Raw genomic sequence first — 19,893 nt, forward strand, 5'->3', positions numbered from 1 at the left:
ATATTTTTGTATTCATGTGGAATCTGTTGAGGATCTTTTATAATTGCCGTCTTGGACCAAAGGTTGAAGAGAGTAAAATTAAACTGAGGACAGGCAAAGTTTTTAGGAGCCCAAGGGCATCTGTAATGCTGCCCCTTCCTGGACACTCAGGGAACAACTGTCAGAGTAAAGGAGGCAGGATGGAGGAGATGCAGCAATGGGAATCCTTTGCACCATTTATTAGCACACTGAACAGTGGCTTTCCCCTTAAAGAAGCGATTGTCAGATTAACAGAGCATGCATGAGGTGAGCAAATAGGCACGACGCTCAGTCCATGCATGCTGAGCAATTAAAACACACACAGAAATACAAATACAGAAGATACAAGTGCAAGTAATGAATCATAAAAAAAGCCTGATCTGCCTGTTTTTATGACTTATATAAAAATTATTGAATGCGACAAGATAACACAGGGAATTGTTTCATTGTTAAATGTGTGTTTTTACTGCAGAAGCGTTTATTGGGACTAAAGTAGTTTTCTTGGGCCATTTTTTTACACCCATCATTTCTACTACAGGAAATAACAACACAAAAAGGTCCTGGGAGGGAGAAGAAGGTGCTATAAGCAGATGAGCCACAAGTGAGGTTTTGAGGTGGGAAGGAGCTAAACATTTGAACACAAATATTCCCAACTTTTTCATTCCCAATTTCAGCGACTCCACAGTCCATATTGTCTTTAAACTGTATAGCAAAGTTATTAGTATTTTGGTTTTCAAACACAGCATTAAAAACCAGTTTATTCATGCTGAATGTTGCAAGGTTTCAGAGAGATTATATTCAAATTCATAGACGGTACGATCAGCTGTGTGGAGACAAAGTGAAAGCTAATGGAACGGGATATTTAAGGATTTAAACTGGTAACAATGGAATAATTTATAGTGTTTAGTTTAGATATAGATTATTATTATTATTATCATTATGGTGATTATGTATTGTTAACATATGATCTAGAACATATCTCATAGTCTTCAAAATAATTAAGATGTTACAGTTGTTTGCCTTCTTATTTAGAGTGGTTTAACAAAAGTTATAAAGTGTAATCATGGTGAAATAATTTTGCTTTTATCAACAGATAATCCAGGATTATCTGTTGATAATGCTGGTCTCTCTACATAACTGAGCAGCATGGGTCAGCAACACTCCCAAGGTTAATGGGCATAATTTGTATGAACAACTTGGTTCTGTTTTGTTTTCTGGATGAAGCAATATTACTGCTCACGTTGCTTCAAAGCATCCCAAGTGCATATATTTTACTATTTATTTTATTTCCAATGTTTTTAGATAGATTAGAATCTAATTTCCCATATTAGGCCAAATCTAATCTGCTTGAAAGCCGATCTGTAGACAGAGGAAAATAAAATATTGCAGTAATTGTGAGGTAATAAATGCTCAAAACAAATCTCAACTTTTATTTTTTGGTGGCAATATTTTTTGAAGTAATTTTTACAACACAAAAATTAATTTGAATAAAACCCTACGAAAATACAGTGAAATATAAAGAAAATGACCAGATGATCAGTTCAGTTTGCTGGAGACTAAATTAGTCTGGGGAACATTAGCTCTCTCTCTCTCACCTGATTGGCTGTATTGATATCAATGCCATTTTTTATATGTTCCAAGGCCTTGTCCAGGTTGCCAGATCGAGCCGCTCGGAGAAAACTGTTGCCAGCATCTGCCTGAAGGAGTAGAAAAAAGGATGGGAAAAACAGGAGGGAACGATGGGTTTCAGAAAAAGTGAGAGACACGTAAAGGAAAAGAAAGGGAAATAGAAAAGGAGAGTGATTGGTTAATATTTTCAAACAAAACAACAATTAAATCACCAGGGATCACACAAAGTCAACACTTGTCTGCCAATTTTTCCCTCATTTTTCTCCTCCCTCAATCAACTTTTGATTGCAGGTTGAAAATCTGCTTCTGCAGTTTGGAGTCTGAAGGTCTGACAAGCATCTGACTGAGGAATTGCAGCAGAAACTTCCAATTGTCCCCCCAATATTATCAGCCACTCACATAATGAGGAAATGTAACGTAAATACAACGACGATGCTTTAAAAGAAAAAGAGAGGGGCAGAGCGATGAGGGTTCAGTGGGTCCCGGCTCAGGGCCCGGCACATTGCACGCCTAGTGTTTGTGTCTGTGTTTTGTCTGTGTCTGAGGGCTTCATGCCTCTCCCAGGCAGGCAGGAGTGCCGCTGGAACGGGATCACTCAAGCGGCTCTGGGGTGGGGTGGGGGTAAGCAAAACGAGAGGAGAGAAAGAGCGAGAAGCAGTTCTGGAGAGCAACTGGGAGGAAAATGACAGGGAGTATCTGCGTTAAAACCTGGACGTTTTCCTTTCATTCACATAATATCCACTCTCACTGTACTTCCCCGCATCACTCCATCCAACCAGATTTCTCAAAATGCTCAACAGGAAGAGGTTGCAGTTGCATGTTTGCACATATATGCAAATAATGGATTCATTCACTGTGCAGACCTCTCAAAATGCTGCAAAACACGGTGCTTTATGCTTTGTAGCATACTGTTGTGACAGTGCTGTTGGTTGAGAGAGAAAAAGAAAGCGAGAGAGAGAGAGGGGGGGTCGGGGGGCTTTGGTGAAAAAACAGAAAGGATCCGCATGCCAGGAGAAGAGGCATAGCAACAAATGACACAACCCACCCTCAGCGGGACACCAGTCACACAAAACTGTGCAAAGAGAGAGATCACTTTCAAAATAAGGGACTCTGTTGGCAAAAAAAACTGAAAAGTTTCAAAAGTTGCTTCCAGCTGGTTGTGACACCAAAACAACATCTGACAAGTCTGTGTTCATGTTGAAATTTATACAGTGGCAAAGCATGAACTCACAAGATGAACTGCAAAATCCTGTTCAGACTTCTCTGTGCAAAGTCCTAAGGTTTTAAGAGAATTATTTCTCTAATGTCGTTTTTTTTTTTTATTATTTCTTTGCAAACAACCCAGAAGCACACACACACATGACATGAACATCTTATTTTGATCCAACAAAAAAAAAAAAACACATCTGAATTAACTCTTGAGAGTTTTGATATTGACGTTTACCAGCAGGGATAGATGTGTGATAACTCTGAGTAAAAATACCCCAGCTTGGGAAAATAAAATAATAACTTTTAATTAATCAGACTATAATCACTTTTTCAACATTTTGATTTTGATTGGACTTTGCAAAAATGTGGGCACCCACGAAACTTAGTGGCCTACATAAACTTTTTTCTCTTTCTAGAGTGACACAGCTATAATGACTTGATATCAGCTGCCTGGATACACAGGCAGCTGATGCTCTGTCGTCTGAACCAACAGGCAGCTCACAGCTTGCCAGCGGTAGAGTTAAAACAGTACAATGCTGTCTGGGAAACATTTCCAAATAGTTGAGATTGTTGATCTTTGAAAGTGTGGGAGCCTTGTTTCAGTCAACTGACAAGCAGTGTGCAGCTACAAGGACAGCTGTCCTAACAACTGGGACTTGTTATTTTCTTCATGGTTGTTTTGATGGGTCTCCTTTTGTGCCTTCAGGTTTTCTACTGTCCCTAAAAAGCTACAGCCCTTCAGCTAGTCTCGCCTCTGTCAGTCATCACTGCTTTCTTTTTTGAGCATGTTGTTTTCAGTCATCCCTTATCATGCTCTTTGGTCAAATTGTTATTTTGTTGTTTAATTTTTACTATAAGACATTATCCTGCCTGCTCTCATCCTGTATTTGGATGCTCACATTACAATAACTATGGCAGCAACATCGTATATCTCTGTGCCACATTCAGCAGATGAACATTTTGAAAACTCCAAACCTTCTCTAGAATCAGAGTAGTAGGACTTCAATAACACAACAACCAATATTTAATTTCCATCCATCCATCCATTTTCTTCCGCTTATCCGGGGTCGGGTCGCGGGGGCAGCAGCTTCAGAAGGGAGGCCCAGACTTCCCTCTCCTCAGCCACTTCTTCCAGCTCCTCCGGAGGAATCCCAAGGCGTTCCCAGGCCAGCCAAGAGACATAGTCCCTCCAGCGTGTCCTGGGTCTTCCCCGAGGCCTCCTCCCGGTTTAATTTCATGTAAATTAAATATTGGTTTAATTTATATTATGCACATGAAAATATGCAGCCTGGTAAAAACCAGAGCCTTGTGCTACACTTTGCTTCTTCCAGAAGGTCTGGACTCTCAAATGTTGAGAAGCGATTTCTTTCTGGATGCGTGGACTGTGTTGAAGTGAAAAATGTGCCAGTTTAATCCTCCACTGACAATAAAGGAGTGCCGATCCGAATGAGGCGTCTGTTTAAGTGGAAGCGTGACCAACGTAGATTGAATGGCTTCGTTCACTTCCTCCACTGCCAGACCTTAAACTACTGGCAGACTACAATTCTAAAGCAGCTCAGAAAATCAACGTCATCGTGTACAACTTCTCCTTCTGTTTGCTAATTGGCCCAGTAGAAAAAGCTACCAAACACAATCTAAGTCAAGTGGAGAAAGCTCAGTCTCTGTTGGAAGTGAGAACGGTTTCAGAGTGAAATTGCACAAGAAGATTATGGCCAGGTTGGGAAATATGCAATATTACAACAAATACTGGGCAAAACAGGTCTAGATAATGGAGGAAGTGCAGGAAGGATATCAGACTGTTTTATTTGTGTGCAGTTATTGCATGGGTCAATAACTGACCAGTGCAGAGTTGCCACACAAACACACACGGCAGACTAATGTCCTTTGTCGCAATGTCCAAATCCTCTTGTTAATGTAAAACTTGCAAATTGTTTGCAAAGCTTTTGTGTTTTTGTTATATTTGGTTCTTGCTAACCCTGTCAACATCCAAAACATTTTGTTCACTACAGAAACAGCAAACTGCTGAAGAAAAGAACTTCACACAGTATAGATGCTCTTGTGAGAAATTGGAGCGTACCTAACTCCATGCTGACCTCAATGTGAGCCCCTTTACAGTCTGCAGATGTCTACACAACAGCAGCAACTCATTCTCAAAGCCCTGCAGGAAGAATTTCCCTTCACGGCAAGGATTTCCTACTGCGCACTTCTGCATTTTCATGCGTTTGTGTGATTACCAGCTGACGTCAAGGAGGGAGCGCGTGGTGCGGCGAGATAAAGATTCAGGAGAACCACACCCATCCCCGGGCTCACACATAAACAGGTGCAGCTAGCATGCTCTGTATAAAGAGACGACAGGAATGCGTGATGAAGCAACTCCTCAGGTACATTTAGCTGAATTGGATTTAAATGAATGACGCCTCCCTCCTTTTCCATATCTCCCACGGAAAGTGGTTGAGCTTGAGCCTTCTGGACTGAGCAGAACCAAGCAAGCACATTAATCACACTGTTCAGAGTTGAAAGAGCAGACAATAGCCTGCGCAGAAGCGTTTTTTGGTTAACACGGGTAGCATCAAAACACAATGGCTCACAATGTGCAGCTGTCCTCAGGCTAAGACTGGTGCACAGCTTCTCATAATGAAGCTCAAAATTATCAATCGAAATTAATCTCTCAGCGTCATCCATCACAGCAAATCCTCCCAACACTCGTTATTTTTTTTTTCTTCTGTTACGTCTGTTCGCTTTTCCACCTTCGTGTCTCTTACGTTATTATTTCTCCTGCTCAGCTTCCTCTGCTGGTGTTGCAGCAGACAGAATGACATCACCCACTAGTGCACTGCAGTGTTCAAAAAGATGCATGTGTGTGTATGCATGCACATGGAGCAATCAGTGCTCCAGACGAACAAGACAAAAAAATATATATATATTTTTTTATGATGCTGATTTCCATTCACAATCAAGAGAGTTCTGAAGCAGATGTGAATGAGTCAGCCTCAGTGTGTGTGTGTGTGTGTGTGTTAATGTGTGAGGGGTAGAAATATGATGAATGAGAACACTTACACAGCTGAAAGCAGATGTTCACTATCTCGCAGCAACTTGATCTTACATTACAAACTAGAACTTTGTGAACCAAAAGAGCATTTTTAAACCATTTATTGAATAACTTCTTTAATGCAACCGGCTCTTTCTCCAGCATTTAATGAGGATTTGATCCTTAATCTGTTTCACATCCCTTGCTGGGCAAATACAGGCCCAGCAATATTGTTTCTGATGCAACTTAAATGAAAAGTTTGGAACGTTTCACCTGAATGCTGGTTAGACTAGCAACAAACCAAACAAGTGATCAAAACTGGAGTTGAAAGATGAGGATTTCTTTTAAAATTAGCAAACAGGTTCCAACTAAAGACGTCCTTCCTTTGTGGACACACACACAAACACTCACATACAGACACCCACGCATAAAAACATATAAATAAACCTGGAAATTTGCTGATGCAGCACCAGGTGCAAATCATGAATAGTTAAAGTGCAATCGCAGCAAAACGAGGAAAATAAGGAGTCTACACATGTTCGGCTAGGACAAGTGTTGCTTTTCTTGCAAAACTTTATTAGACTTAAAAAAAAAATAAAAAAATGTAAAAAACTCTCCAGGCTCACACTGCCTACGTAATGTTTTCTATTTAAACCTCCCATTACTCAATATCTAGATCTGTTTTAGACTAACGTTCAAGTTTTTTTCATAAAGGGCAACACAAAATGCCGGCTATGGTAAAGCCAGCAGAGAGCTTAATAACCATTTCATCGTTTTTCTCTCTGCTGACTTGCTCTTTTTAGCCCTAAAATAGATTTTCCTCTATTTTTACTGCTTGCAGCCCCTGCAGCTTGTTGAGGAGTTGGCAGCAGCCTGTTTGCAGCAACAGAGATGTATTTAGTGTAAAAGTGTCAGTGGGGATGCTCAGACATGGACACAGTGAATGAGGACGGAGCTGCTAAAGATTCCACCTCGAGCCTCATCTGTCTGACCGTTCGTCTGTGGAGTGTCCCACTTTCAGTATTTACTTTCTCACACTCCTGGGGACCCCCACTCTTAGCCCACTGTTTGTCTCTGCCTTGCCTACAGATTGTCTCTTTATGACTGGCCCTGCTGCAGCCTCTGCGCCTCAAGATGAGATTGTCATGGGTATTATTGTTACGGTTATTGTGATCTTTTGTGAATGACAAAGAGGGTGAGAGCCGTAGGCTGAAGATAGCGTTGGGCTAGACTTATAAGAATAGGATAAAGATATGGTAAACAAATGATGCTCTGCTGCACAGTTACACAACTGTAAGTCATTTGTTATTCTTCTTTGTTCTACGTGCTGCATGCAGTGTGAAATACATATATTTTTTTAAAAAGATCCATTCAAACGAATATGAACCTTAAATACCATACTACTTGAACTCTAATATGAGGGGAAGTTCCATACATTTATATATAATTTATTTTTGGAGTTGCTAAAAACACAGAACAAAAATGTTTGTCAATATTTTATATTTCATAGTGTTGACATATATTCCTGATATGCTTTCAAAAGAGACTTTAATCTGACAAAGCTAAATAAAAAAAGAGTATTATAAGTGTCACATGCTTTATTTTTAAGAAAAAAATTGTAAAATTATTTCATTCAATAAGCTTGGTATATATAAGAAATATTTTGTGATTTTGGTCATTTAGAATAATTAAAATCTTCGTTCATGTTAATAGGGGTTAGGGTTAGGTTGTTGCTGAAATGTTCCATGTATGCAGGTAAGTTAAATTTTTTTAAATATTTTAGTAGAGTTAAGTTTATAGCGTATAGTTATATTTTCCTTTACATGAAAGGTACTTCTGGAAGGAAATAAAATTTACTTCTTGAGCGACCAAACCAGAGTCGCGACTTGAATCCGATGGAAAACCTGTGAAGGGAGCTAAAAATTAGGTCACGTCGAGTTCATCACCAAAGATAAATCATCCAGAGACCCATGGAAACATGCAAACGGCGTGTCAACAATTAAAAGAAGGGTTTGTTTGCTGTATTGCCCAAGATTTTTTTCAGTTATTTTGGAAAAGGGTATAAACAATTGAACATGAATTTATTAATGAAAGGTAAAGAAAAATTTTTTTTTCTTAAATCAGTTGATATTCAATTTGCACTGTTCCAGAAAATAAATGAAAAAGACAAGTAATAAAACAAACTTCTTAGTGGAAATTAATTTTAAATCTAAATATTGTAGTGTTGGGAACAATTTGGGGCTAAAGCAAACAACACTAAAGTCATCATGTCAAGCTAAATATATTTTTTGCTGTTTCATCCATGTTTTTCCATACCATGAATATTTCCTAGATGTAGCAGCTACTTTATTAGACTATAGATGGAGGTGAAAAGGTTGAATGCAGAGAATGATACAGAAAATCTGGTACTTCTTTCCCTGAAATCTCCTGGGTCTAACAAACTCAGTTTATTCCATCCATTTTGCTACTATTTCAAACCTACATCTTAAAACTGTGATTTTTTTCTTTCTAAAACAGGAATACCATTTATTGCGAAAACATTGTCTGTTTTTCATCCAACAATTTGAGTCAAAATTTGGTAGCAATCTGCCTTATTTCTCTGTGTTTGGTGGTACATCGACACTCCTAAAATCCATGAGGTACAAAGGAACAAATCTTGTTGAGCTCATAAAGTTAGTCTTAAGGAAGCTTAATTGTTTCCTACTGTATTTTTTTCTGCTTACTTTTTCCTATTTGCCAAAAATAGGGAAAACAGGGTTCAGAGCTGACTAAACTGAATGACATTTATCTTCAGACAAAAGTATTTCCAGGAGTTGCATCATGAGCATCACTGTAAAACCTGATGAATCCTCCCCTGTATTATCAAAGACACAAAATAAACACTGGACCCTTGTAGGTATCCACCCTATTTTGCTTGGGCTCAGCAAGTCAAACAGTCTGTACTCTTTGAACTGGAAACGTCTCATTAACTGACCCAGTGATCATTTTGTTGACCTCCCGTTTGCTTACCACAGCTAATCCTGGCTGACATCATTCAATCTGAACATCAAACAGACGTCCGAATGAAGCCAAAAACAAGATTAAAGAGCAAAACACGCCACGATAAACACCCAAATGTAGACGCACTTACACTAATCTTTGATGCACATGCGCCACAGGATCCTCCCAAGGAACCAGCCCCACTGAGAAGCTTCTACTAAAATGTGCCTAAACACGCAGCATATTGACAGGCGCCATGTTCAGATGCTAATTTATGACTGAAAACAAGAACAAGCTGAAAAGTCTCCAGAATGGCTATTGTGGACAGAGGGCAAACAAAAATGGCTTTTTGCAAACTGAGCACAAACAGACGTAGGCCATGTCTTGAATAGTAACCAAGTGCATAATGAGTCGATAGCAATGCATTATCATTTAAATATTAGAGAGCAAGAAAACAGAGAAACAAATTTGAGCTTGGAAGTTAGAAAAGGTTAATTACCAACACAGAGATGGCTACATGTGCAGTAAATCTGAGAAAAGAAGGTTAAAATATTCTGAAAACAAGTAAGAAAGAAGAGATTAGAGCTGGAGAGAGTTGCACAGCACAAACGAGTGAGAAAGTAAGAGGAGGTTGAGTCAGGCTGGAAGAAGAGGAGCATGAGGCGGCGGATGGCAGAGTGTGCGGTACTCACTCCAAAAGTGACGGTCTTGACTGGCATCCCTGTTGGCCCTCCACTGTCCCTTCCTTAAGTTTTCTGTTTCTCTCAGAAACACAGCTGTCTTTTCTGTGGCCCCTTGCGAGTGCTGCGATACAGGACACGCAGACCCCCGTCCACCATAAACACACACACATACACATTCACGGCCAGACAAACACACACACACTTGACTAGGCACGGTGGGTGGAGAGACAGGAGAGGGTGGGGGCTCAGTGGATGGGGGCCCAGGGGTTTATCTCTAGAGGAATGTTGCCTGTATCTAAAGACACACATTTAACACACAGCTTAAAAACAAGCAGGTCTCCCGATGAGGTCCTGAAGACATCCATGCCTCTTCTTTGCTATTTTTTTAAAAATATTTACTCGTTCACCTAAAAGTTTTTCCCTGCTCTTTCTTCCTCTTCTACCTTTCTTCCACCTCCACGTCCCTCTTAACTTTCTCCCTCCTCTCTCCTGTCCCTCCTTCCCAGTGCGTCACGCCCATCTCTGTGTCTCCTGTATGTTTTGTGACAGCCAGACAATCCATTTTTTCCACGGACCAGGTCGCACCAGAATGGTGAAGAGTTACTGTGGCGAATGGGTGTGGTTTTTTTTTTTTTTCTTCTTCCTTCTTTTTAACCGAGCGGCTCTGCTTCAGTCAGTGAGGTGACTTACAGTGACAAAGCGCCTAGCAGTGGTGGTGGTGGTGGGGGGTTCCTGCCACCGCCCAGTTACAATAGGCCAGACACATGGGGTATGGACGGGGTGGGGGGAAGCCTCTCAAAAGGCCCTGCCTCTTTTAATAAACCGTCCGTCATTCCTCGCTTGAAAAGGCCCCTTTTCTCTGGTTCTCCCCTCCGCTCTCCCTCTCCTGGCTAAATGCTGGGAAAAGCACATCGCTGCCAAAACCATGCAGAGAGATAAATGCTAGCAGGAGAGAGAAAGGAGGGGGGGGGGGAAAACCAAAAAAGAAAGCTATACACTACTCAATGCCACTAGGCCGTGACCTGAGCGAAAACATCACGTGGGGACGACTGTCCTGTCCACAGCACTTAGTCTGGAGAGTGATGAGAGCTCAGCAAAGAAAGAGTGAGGAGCAGGGTACCGTGGACACTAATGTGCATGAAGAGATGACAAATTATCCTGTGGTCCTCAGTGAAAGGGAAAGAAAATCATGTCAAAAATGTCCTTTCACCGACCCTGTTGAGATGAACTCAACTCACAACACAACATGGAAGGATACCCTAAAGCTAACGCAGAGCTAGCCTCAGAATGTACTTATTTTGTTTCTTGAAAGACTTTGTTGTGACTGCTGTTCTGGAAGTTGAATGAATCTAATGCTAAAATAAAAGGAGGTTCTGGCTCAGTACCCTGACTACTTCAATTAGCATCAGCAAGAGTCTTATGAGAAGTCTAGAAACCAAAACCTTGCTTAGCATCACTGAGTGTGAAGGTGCTCAGCACAACTGTGGCAGAGGTGTGGTGCCTGGCAAGCCAATTCTTTCCCCCAAAACCTTTTCACACTTTGCCAATATTTGTTGTACAAGGCAGCCCTTCTGAGCAAATACTTTGTGGAACCACCTTTTCATTGCAATTACAGCTGCATCTATTTTGGTGCGATGTCTGTATCAACGTCTTGCATCTATTAATTCATTTTTGTGAAACAGTTTGAGCTCAGATTGAATAGAGACTGTCCTTCAACATCGTTTTAAAGTCGCCACTGATTATCAAGTGACAGATTATATGTAGCCATCTCCACAGGTCCAAGTCTTCCCATCCATCTTCCAGTTAACTAACATGTTTCCATGTCTTGCAGAAGAAAAGCGTCTCCACAGAGTGGTTTTCGGCAGAATCACATGACATTATGACGATGGCGTTTTCAGGTTACGGTGACGTGCGGCGTTAAGTTTTTCACATGTAGGAAAAAATTTATGTTCAATTTTGTGGTTGAGCACCTTCTTACAGTTCTCTTTTTTTGTACTTTCTACATGGTTTGTGGCAAATTGAATGATTTAAAATATATTGCTTTAATAAATTGCCATTTATAGCTGTTCTGGTGGCAGCAGATGGTAGAGCAGGTTGGTCCAAATCTGGAGATTCCTGATTCGAACGCCCCCCATTTATCCTCCCCAATGAGGAGGATAATTAGGTATAGTCTTTAATTATTTCCCCTGGAAGAGTAGAAATCTCCATTACATGTTAGAGACTAAAAAGCTATTAATCAGTGTAAAGGAAAGAAAGAACAAAGAAACAAAATCACAAAAATAAGCAAAGGCAAGAAAGGAAAACCCTTTCCCTCTGAACATATTCTGTAGTTTTCTTTAGAGAATTAGGCGTGGACTAAGTCTCCTGTCATTGTGAGGGTTTAAACTTTACCGTACATCATGTATATTGTCAGAAAGTACAGCGATCAGAGCAACTCAGATCCTTATGGAGAATCAGCCTCACTCTGGTTTGAAGTGGGGTTGATTTAGTTTGATGCAGATGTGCCCTCTGCACCCTGTGTCAAGCTGCCCTGGTTAGCAGAATAAAAGCCTGTAGCCATCCACACATGCTGCTTGTGGTGGTTTATTGCCCATGACCTGATGGCTCAGAGAACAGAGGGGAAAAAAAGGGAGAAAATCAACACCAAAAGCTGTTAATCGCCTTTTTCCAACTTGTTTCTCGTCTGTCCTCTCACATCACTGCAATTTTTACTTTTTTTTTTTTTCAATAAAAAACTGTTGCGTTTATGTCAGCAGTTTCTAGTAAATGCCCCTCTGCTGGCACTGTGATGCTCTGCAGTTCTGTTCTGCAGCATCTTTGAGAAGCGTATAGGGCTGGGCCGATTATGCAGCCCCACTGCAAACCTTTCATTTGCGCACATAAACATCCATTCTGTGCCTCATCCCGTCTTTCAGCTCCTCCTCAGAAGAAAACGTAAGCCTGCTTGGCCCCAGAACTGCCAGGGGAGCCATTTAAGCAAGCATTAAAAGAAGTGAGAATTAGAAACGCCTTCTCTCTGCAACCAGATTACATTTTATCTGTCAGAGCACACAGGAGTCACACCTACAGATACATGATATCATGCACAGAGAACCTGCAAGTGTCTCAACGTAGCAAAGCCAGATCAACCTGTGGAAGACAAAAGCAGCAAGTTAGAAAAAAAAATTAACCGATGAAGGTGAAGAGCAGGAAAGATGAAGGCAGTAGAAAACCACAGCAGCAATACGTCAAGTCGGGGCCGGACTCCCATTACTCTTCATAAGTGGAGAAGACAGTAGGTGGATATCCAGAGTGAAGGAGGGTCAAAATCATACATAAGTGGATATATTTTGTCACAGATTCCATAAATTAAAATAAAGACTTTATACATCGACGACATCTGTGCTGATGTCTGTCTGTGTCAGGCACAACTCCTGCGGCTTGATCATAATTCAAGCAGTCTGGTTAACATATGCATAAAATATGAGGTTGTTGAAGACTTCAAATTGTACTCAGACAAAATTAATGGCCACATAATTACAAAATTCCAGCTGTATTAGGGCTCAGTGGGACATGATGTACTTCGATTGTCCACAAAAAATTAAACTGCATGAATAAAGCATAAGATTCAAAATGGAGCTAATTATTCTTCCATCTCTTCTTTGTTTTTTGTTTGAGGGACTTTGGCTGTGTATATTTAGACCCACTTATTCCCAGCGAACCATTGTTGCTCACAAAAACGGGAATAAAAAAAAAAAAGGAATAACTTCTCTAAAATTTAGAAACATAAAAATGTCCTTAAAATGTCACCGAGATTCAGGTCAAACGCCAAACATCCTTTTGTTTTATCTGCTATAGTGTCTTTCTAATACAGTGCATGAACGTGTTTTAGAAAACAAAGGCACTTTCAGAAATGCATTTCTCCCAGTGCAACACAAGCCTGTAATTGAACTGCAGCGAAGCAAAGAGGAACCAGGCGGAAAACTGAAGAGAAAAACTGATTAATACATATCAAAGCAGAAAGTCTTGATGTCCTGTTCTCGGTAACTGTGATGATAGAGAAACAGGCCTGGAGAATGACCTGTGACTCATGTATGGACAGCATCTTCTGTTCTTTTCACAAATCTGTCCACAGCATGGCAGCAACTTCATCTGCTCAGCTTTGCTGACTCAGACTTTTCTACTGCCATAACTCTTAAATAGCAGATAAATACATACTTTATGTGTCTGCAGTTTTTGCCCAGCCCAACAGACTTTCATATATGAGACTGACGTGTTTATAACGATGGGCAATATAAGAAGACGCTCTTATCAATCTGTTCCAGCTCACCCTAAATAAAGTGTTGTAGGTATTTCTTCAATCATTTAATTAAATGAGATTATTTTAATGCTGCCTCACACACACACTCAAACATCCAGTGTCAGCCTCTTTTCATTTCAGACACCACACACATTCACCTATGCTGTTCTGCATGCAGATGCAAACACACTCGCCTGCATTCGACATACACACCTATGCAGCTCACAGCAACCTTTCATGTGCAAGCATACAGTTCTGGCAGCAGTATACTCAAACTGAATTTTGCTGCACACTTTGACAGGAGCAAAGATTGGAGCAAAAGTTACTCAAAGTGGGGTGGCTGAATTAAAAACTGGACAACAAATTCACTGTCTTGGAAAGAAAAACCCTCCCCATTAAGACTACACCCCAATAAGTGTCGCATAAATGTTCAACAGTGGATATAAAAGGTGTAAAAATATAGTTTTGAATTAGAAGGGTTTGTGTTTTAACAGACATTAGACCATGATAACATTTTTCAAAACATTTTGTCCCAGTTGATTTTAGAAATGGAGCACTAAAGCAAAACCATTTCCTTTCAACATACAAAAAAAACCCATACGTTTTTGTTTAAGACCTCCCAAAGCCTTATGGGAGAATATGATCTGGCCAGATGGGGAAAAAAAAGTAAATTTGATGCAAAACAACACTGAACCTTACCAAAAGAACACCCCACAGTGAAACACGGTGGGGTGTGGTATTTGTTTATATTTGTTTATATATTTGTTTCTGTGGTCCCTTATATTCAGATTTCTATCAGACTCCAGAGGGTTTTGAGTCCATGCTGAATGAAATTTTAAACAGTAATTTTACCCACCTTTACAAAAAATAAAAAGACATTGGGGAAAAAAAAGCCCAGAGCATGATGCCTCCACCACCACCTTTCACTTGCAGAGTGGTTTTTGTTTCATGATTTGCTGCATTCTTACCAAAGATCCCTTCTGCTGAGCGACACCTTTAGACAACGAGAACCTTTTCCTCCTTTTAAACTCCACTGTAAACTATGACTTTTGCTAAAAGATGTAAATCTTGTTAGCTAAGCTAAATCTGAGTTCAGATAATCATATTCATTATAGCGGACTGAAGATGTGGACTTGATAATACTCACTGTTGTATCATAAGGTCCCTAAAACGTATTAAGATTTAATTTGTGCTTACTAAAGAAACCAGGGTTTGTTTTAAATTTTCTCCCAACAGAGTTGTTTTTCATCTGAATGGATCAGGGAACATTTTTAAAATGATTTATCATGGTCTCACTTTCTTTGCTTCTGAACACCTTTCAAATTGAACCTACATTGTTTTCATTGCCATCCACTTTCCACAGATACTTTAATATATAAAAACCATCCTAAATCTTTATTTACAACATATTTATCAAATTTTTTTGGAATAAAAACTAGCAATTGATGCATATAGAGATCTTTTACACCACGTCTAACCTAGGTTGGCAATATATTCCCTTTTTGTTTCAACGAAGAATCCATATGCATGCCTCACATGAGGACATGCAGCTTTCTTTCTCTGATTTCGGTTTTGAATTATTTCTAAATGCTGCGCATATTAGTGCCTGAGTTAACAAGGGGATTCACTAAGACCTTTCTTTTGGGCACTCGGTGGGAATCCTCTCAGGGTTCAGAAACTATTTCTGTTCCTGCGGCTGCATGGATCTTTCTAAACCTGCAGCACTGAACAGATCATCCATCAAATGAGGATGCTTCTGTACACCTTGGAGTTTAACTGGCATTTTCTTTTGGAGTATACTTCCACCTTTACCATGCACTCCTGCGCATTCATCAAAAACACATGCACATGCACGCATGCATGCACATAGATCATCGCTCAGTCGCTCTCTTTTCATCCAGTGAACATTTGCACACAAAGAAAAACCCAAAGATGATATCCAAGGTCCCCCTGGATTTCAGTGGAAAAAGCAAAGCAAAGTAAAATAGCTGCTTTAAATAAAAAAAATGAACAAAAAACAAAGATAAAGCTAATTTTAATTAATCTAAACAATAAGAAACGTGTAAACGTATGATTGAGACAAGTGGAATATCTCAACAGAGAAAAGATTAATCATATTTGGAAAAGTAAACACAAAGGAGTCAGTAAACTGCTAATAGCTTCTTATTAAGTGAGATGATGAATAAACTGAATGAAAGGTGGAGTTTTTCTTTTAAGTAGTGATGTTTTATTCTGGACTGGCTTCAGCTAATAAAAACAGTTAATTTTTTCACACTTCTTGTAATTGATTTCTAAATTTCAATGTCTATAAGAATGAAACACCGCGAGAGTCAAATTTATTTAAACACTTTATTTATTCTTTCTCGAATGTGATCTTCTTAAACCACATCTTTTTAAGGCATTATCTATTGAATATATTAAAGCTTGAATTTGTAAGCATATTGGCATTTATGAAATAAGCTTGTAGATCAAAATTGCTCCCATGTTGCATGTGTCTGCTGAAAAAAGCCACAAAAGATGAGTTAGTTTCTAAAGGGTCAGCAGGATGAGGAGAGCCCAGTTTTCATGAACTCTTACTAAAGTTGGTATAAAGCCAACTATGTCACTATTACAAGAATACTCCATTCTCATATTGGCAGCAAACATTTAATCTGAATTTTGTAAAGCTGGTATCGCCAACCCTTAGAGAGAAAAAAAAAAGAATTACAATATTTCAATATGGCGTGGCCTTTCACATGTAAATTGCCCTCTGCTCCCCTAGCCGAGACAAATTACAACCAAATGCTGGTGGCTGCATGTGAAAGGGCTTCCTAATGTAGTCTGCATCTACAGTTGGCGGGGGAGCAGCTGCAATAGAAAAACTGAGACGAAGGAGAATTTATATGACAGAGCAGAGTGTGACAGTTTGCTTTTTTTTTCCTCCCCAGACCGGGTCCACTGTGCAGACGCACTGTGACGAATGGGGCTCAGCTCCCAGAGCGTCTGTCTCTGAGGACTCACTGAGGGGTAATTAGAGCTGAGGGGTGATAAGGGATATTCTCCAGGCCCCCTAAAACTATTGATGGGGGGGTGAGGGGGCAAGACCTTTACACACACCTCTGACATCTCATTGATGTGAGACACAGGAGTGGGTGGAGCAGGGTTTGATGAAGCGTTATGTTTTCAAATGAAATACATCAGCCCTCAGGGAAAGTCATGGTTTGTTTTACTAGTTTAAAGCCACCAGCGAGGATAAAACCACTTGATGGTTTTTGATTTCAATTTTAAAGATGGTTTCATCAAAACTTGGTGTTTGGCTACTTCAGAATGCCTGGTTTTATCTTGTAGGGACTTTAGATTTAAGTTCGGGATCACAAATAATTGATATTTACCCCCAGTTCAGTTTGAAACTGAATCATTTGTAGCAAATCTTCAAGGTCCTTTGGGCTTGTTTTCAGACGCCGTCATATTTCTTCAGCTCTTCCTGGACAATCGGTGGAGCTCTTTAATCAGAGAACACCTTTCTGACTTTTTGTTCCAATAAAATAATCTACGTCAATCAGTTCAAAAAGTTTTTAGAATTTTGCAGCCGCAGCTAAAAAGTAAAAATGGGCCTGACCAGCAATTTCATGATCTAAAATTAAACCAAATTGTTTTAGGTAAACTACATTATTTCCTACAGCTGTGATTCATCTTAAATATCTCTCTCTAAAGCTAGGACATGTAAAAAACAAAACAAAAAAACCTTTATAGTTGAGGTTTGGGAATTAAAGTCTAAGCCTTTTATACTGTAAGTGGGATTTGAGGAATAAATGAGGAAATATTGGTGTTTGGTGCAAAAACATTGCTTCCGTTTCTACAGCTAAGTGTCGCTGCATTCAGACAGCTGGTCAGTGAAAGCTGCCATCTCTCATTACTGCACAGGACACATATTCTGTAACAAGCAGTCCAACTGATTCTAAAAGTATTTTAATGATTAAAGTACCTCCATTATTAAAGTAATCGTGTGGGGAACATTGTATTCAAATGCGCATGCCAATGAGTTGTTGTCCTTAGTGATTTTTAAGAACATTGAATTTAAATAGGTTGTTCTTCAAATGAGAAACTTGGCACACTGTCTTGTGATGATATTAAACACTATATTTGACAATGATGAGCATCTGTAAAAGGAAATTGCTGTCTTTTCATTCTGAAATGAAGTTATGCCAATGCTACTTTTAATTTTGTCAAACCTTTATTAAACAGAACCCAAACTTTTCCCATCAACAGCTGGAGGTCTTGACCCTCAAAGCTAAAAGCCACTGCAGTGCAGCCTGCTGCCCAGGTGTCACCGTACAGACACAAGACATAGGAAGAGAGCATAAATATTTAAAACATTCTCAATGGCAAATGTTTATCAAAAAAAAAAAAAAAACCCTAACCTTTTATTTACAAGTCAGCATTTTAGTCCAGTTAATTTTGTGCTCAAAACCACAGTTTTGTTTTGTCAAGGCGTGCATTTCATCCTGATCAAATTCTTTGATTTATTGTTTGAAAAATGTAAAGACAGTTTGCAGACTTTTTGAGCAACCTACAATCAAAAAAAGGAAACATGCATAGAAACATTGTAAATATGCATGTATAATGTGACAAAGGTCAGATGCTATAGGTGACCTTTTATGGATTTTTGAGTTCTTGAATAATTAATTATTGATAGGTGAATGCGGGCAAACTAGTGAAGTGAATTTATAAGTGCTGGACTTTGAACAGGAGAAAATGCATTTATATTCTGTATGAACAGAACTTTGAAATCCTGTATGACACTCAATGGTAAGGTAATGAGTATCTGTGTACATATATTGTTTAAGTCTGGATAATTGTTGCTTAAAAGGATTGTGATTATTTTTCAAAGCCAGTCATATGAAAAGTGATTAAATTCCCAGAGTGGTGGACAGCTACCTGCAAGTCAGACAAACTCTTCCTCCGCCCCTCCCCATCCATTGGTTTAGCTGACTTAAAAAACCGGCTTAAAAATGTATAAATCAATGGTATACACCTCTATTTAAGTTGTTATTAACCATCCACCTTTATAAATACTGGCAAAATTGTCTCAGGTGAATTTAACTTCCATGTCATCAAGCCAAGTGCTGATAACATTCCTCCAGGCTTCTAGCTGCATAAATTTGTTTCAGCAGCTGCAAGTCCTTATTCTACTTGAACTTCATCTAAACTCAATGAAACACTTGGATTTTGTAAATGTCTCCAAAGGGATCAAAGATGAGAGCGTTCCTGTGGTTGTTTTGTTTTGGACTCATAATCAGCTGATCAGGTCGACTGATGCAGCGCTCACCATTTTGACTCGCTCATAGTAACACTAAGGTTTGCTTTTTCCCCTCATACTACTGTCCAATCGTGTAATTATTGCTGCCATTAACTATTTTAGTGTTCCCACCAATTTTGCTCGTTTTATAAAACCACATTTAGCCTGATATTTTGGTGTTAAGCTCTCATCTTCCTGAAGTAGCAGCAAGTTGTTGCTGCTACAATAACTTCTAAGCTTCACCGTTTCTCTCCTAGATGAAGCCACTAAAGGAACAACAACAACTGCTATCAACTCTTTGTTAATTACTGTAGAAAGTAATCCTGGAGTAGCATGTCTATTTTTTCTGTATCTGCTATGTGTTTCCAAAACGGTCAGATGGCTCCTCTCACCAAGCTGGGCTCTGCTGGGAGTTTGTTCCTGTTAAATGACAATTGCTCTTTCCCACTTTCACCGTGAACTTGCTCAGCATGTGGCAAAGTCGGTGATCAACCCAAACCAGTTAGGCTTCATCAGACATGTAACTTTTTGGCATTACAGACTAGAGTTTGATATGATGAAATTTGTTGTGAAGTGGTGCAGCATAAATAAAATAATTGGAATTGTGAAAGTGTAGACAGTTAAAAAAAACTTATGGAGTCTTGTATCCCACAGGTATAACATTTTCATTGCTAGTTGTTTTAAGTTGCTAAATTCAGCTTAATTTGTGACATCTCTAAATTTATGAGAACTATTGCATTCAAAAAATAAAAACTATATTTGACAATAGTTCTGCACCTCAAAACTAAGC

At 39.4% G+C, this 19,893-nt stretch overlaps 1 protein-coding gene across 13 annotated transcripts in view; it reads right to left on the bottom strand.

Moving 5' to 3' along the window:
* The window catches only part of ank1a (ankyrin 1, erythrocytic a), a 100,998-nt gene that overhangs the window by 43,806 nt on the left and 37,299 nt on the right, over positions 1-19,893 (bottom strand). For 11 of the 13 annotated variants that reach the window (XM_081610670.1, XM_081610669.1, XM_017306670.2 and 8 more), the window contains one exon: positions 1,614-1,715. In XM_081610670.1, coding sequence (XP_081466796.1) covers positions 1,614-1,715 — 102 coding nt within the window. Of the gene's footprint in view, positions 1-1,613; positions 1,716-9,555; positions 10,433-19,893 lie in introns of those variants that run through there. The other 2 variants (XM_081610671.1, XM_008418615.3) reach the window with 1 other exon arrangement.

Source organism: Poecilia reticulata, chromosome 9 (assembly GCF_904066995.2).
Source record: "Poecilia reticulata chromosome 9, P_reticulata-male-v2, whole genome shotgun sequence".
NCBI classification, from domain to species: domain Eukaryota; kingdom Metazoa; phylum Chordata; class Actinopteri; order Cyprinodontiformes; family Poeciliidae; genus Poecilia; species Poecilia reticulata.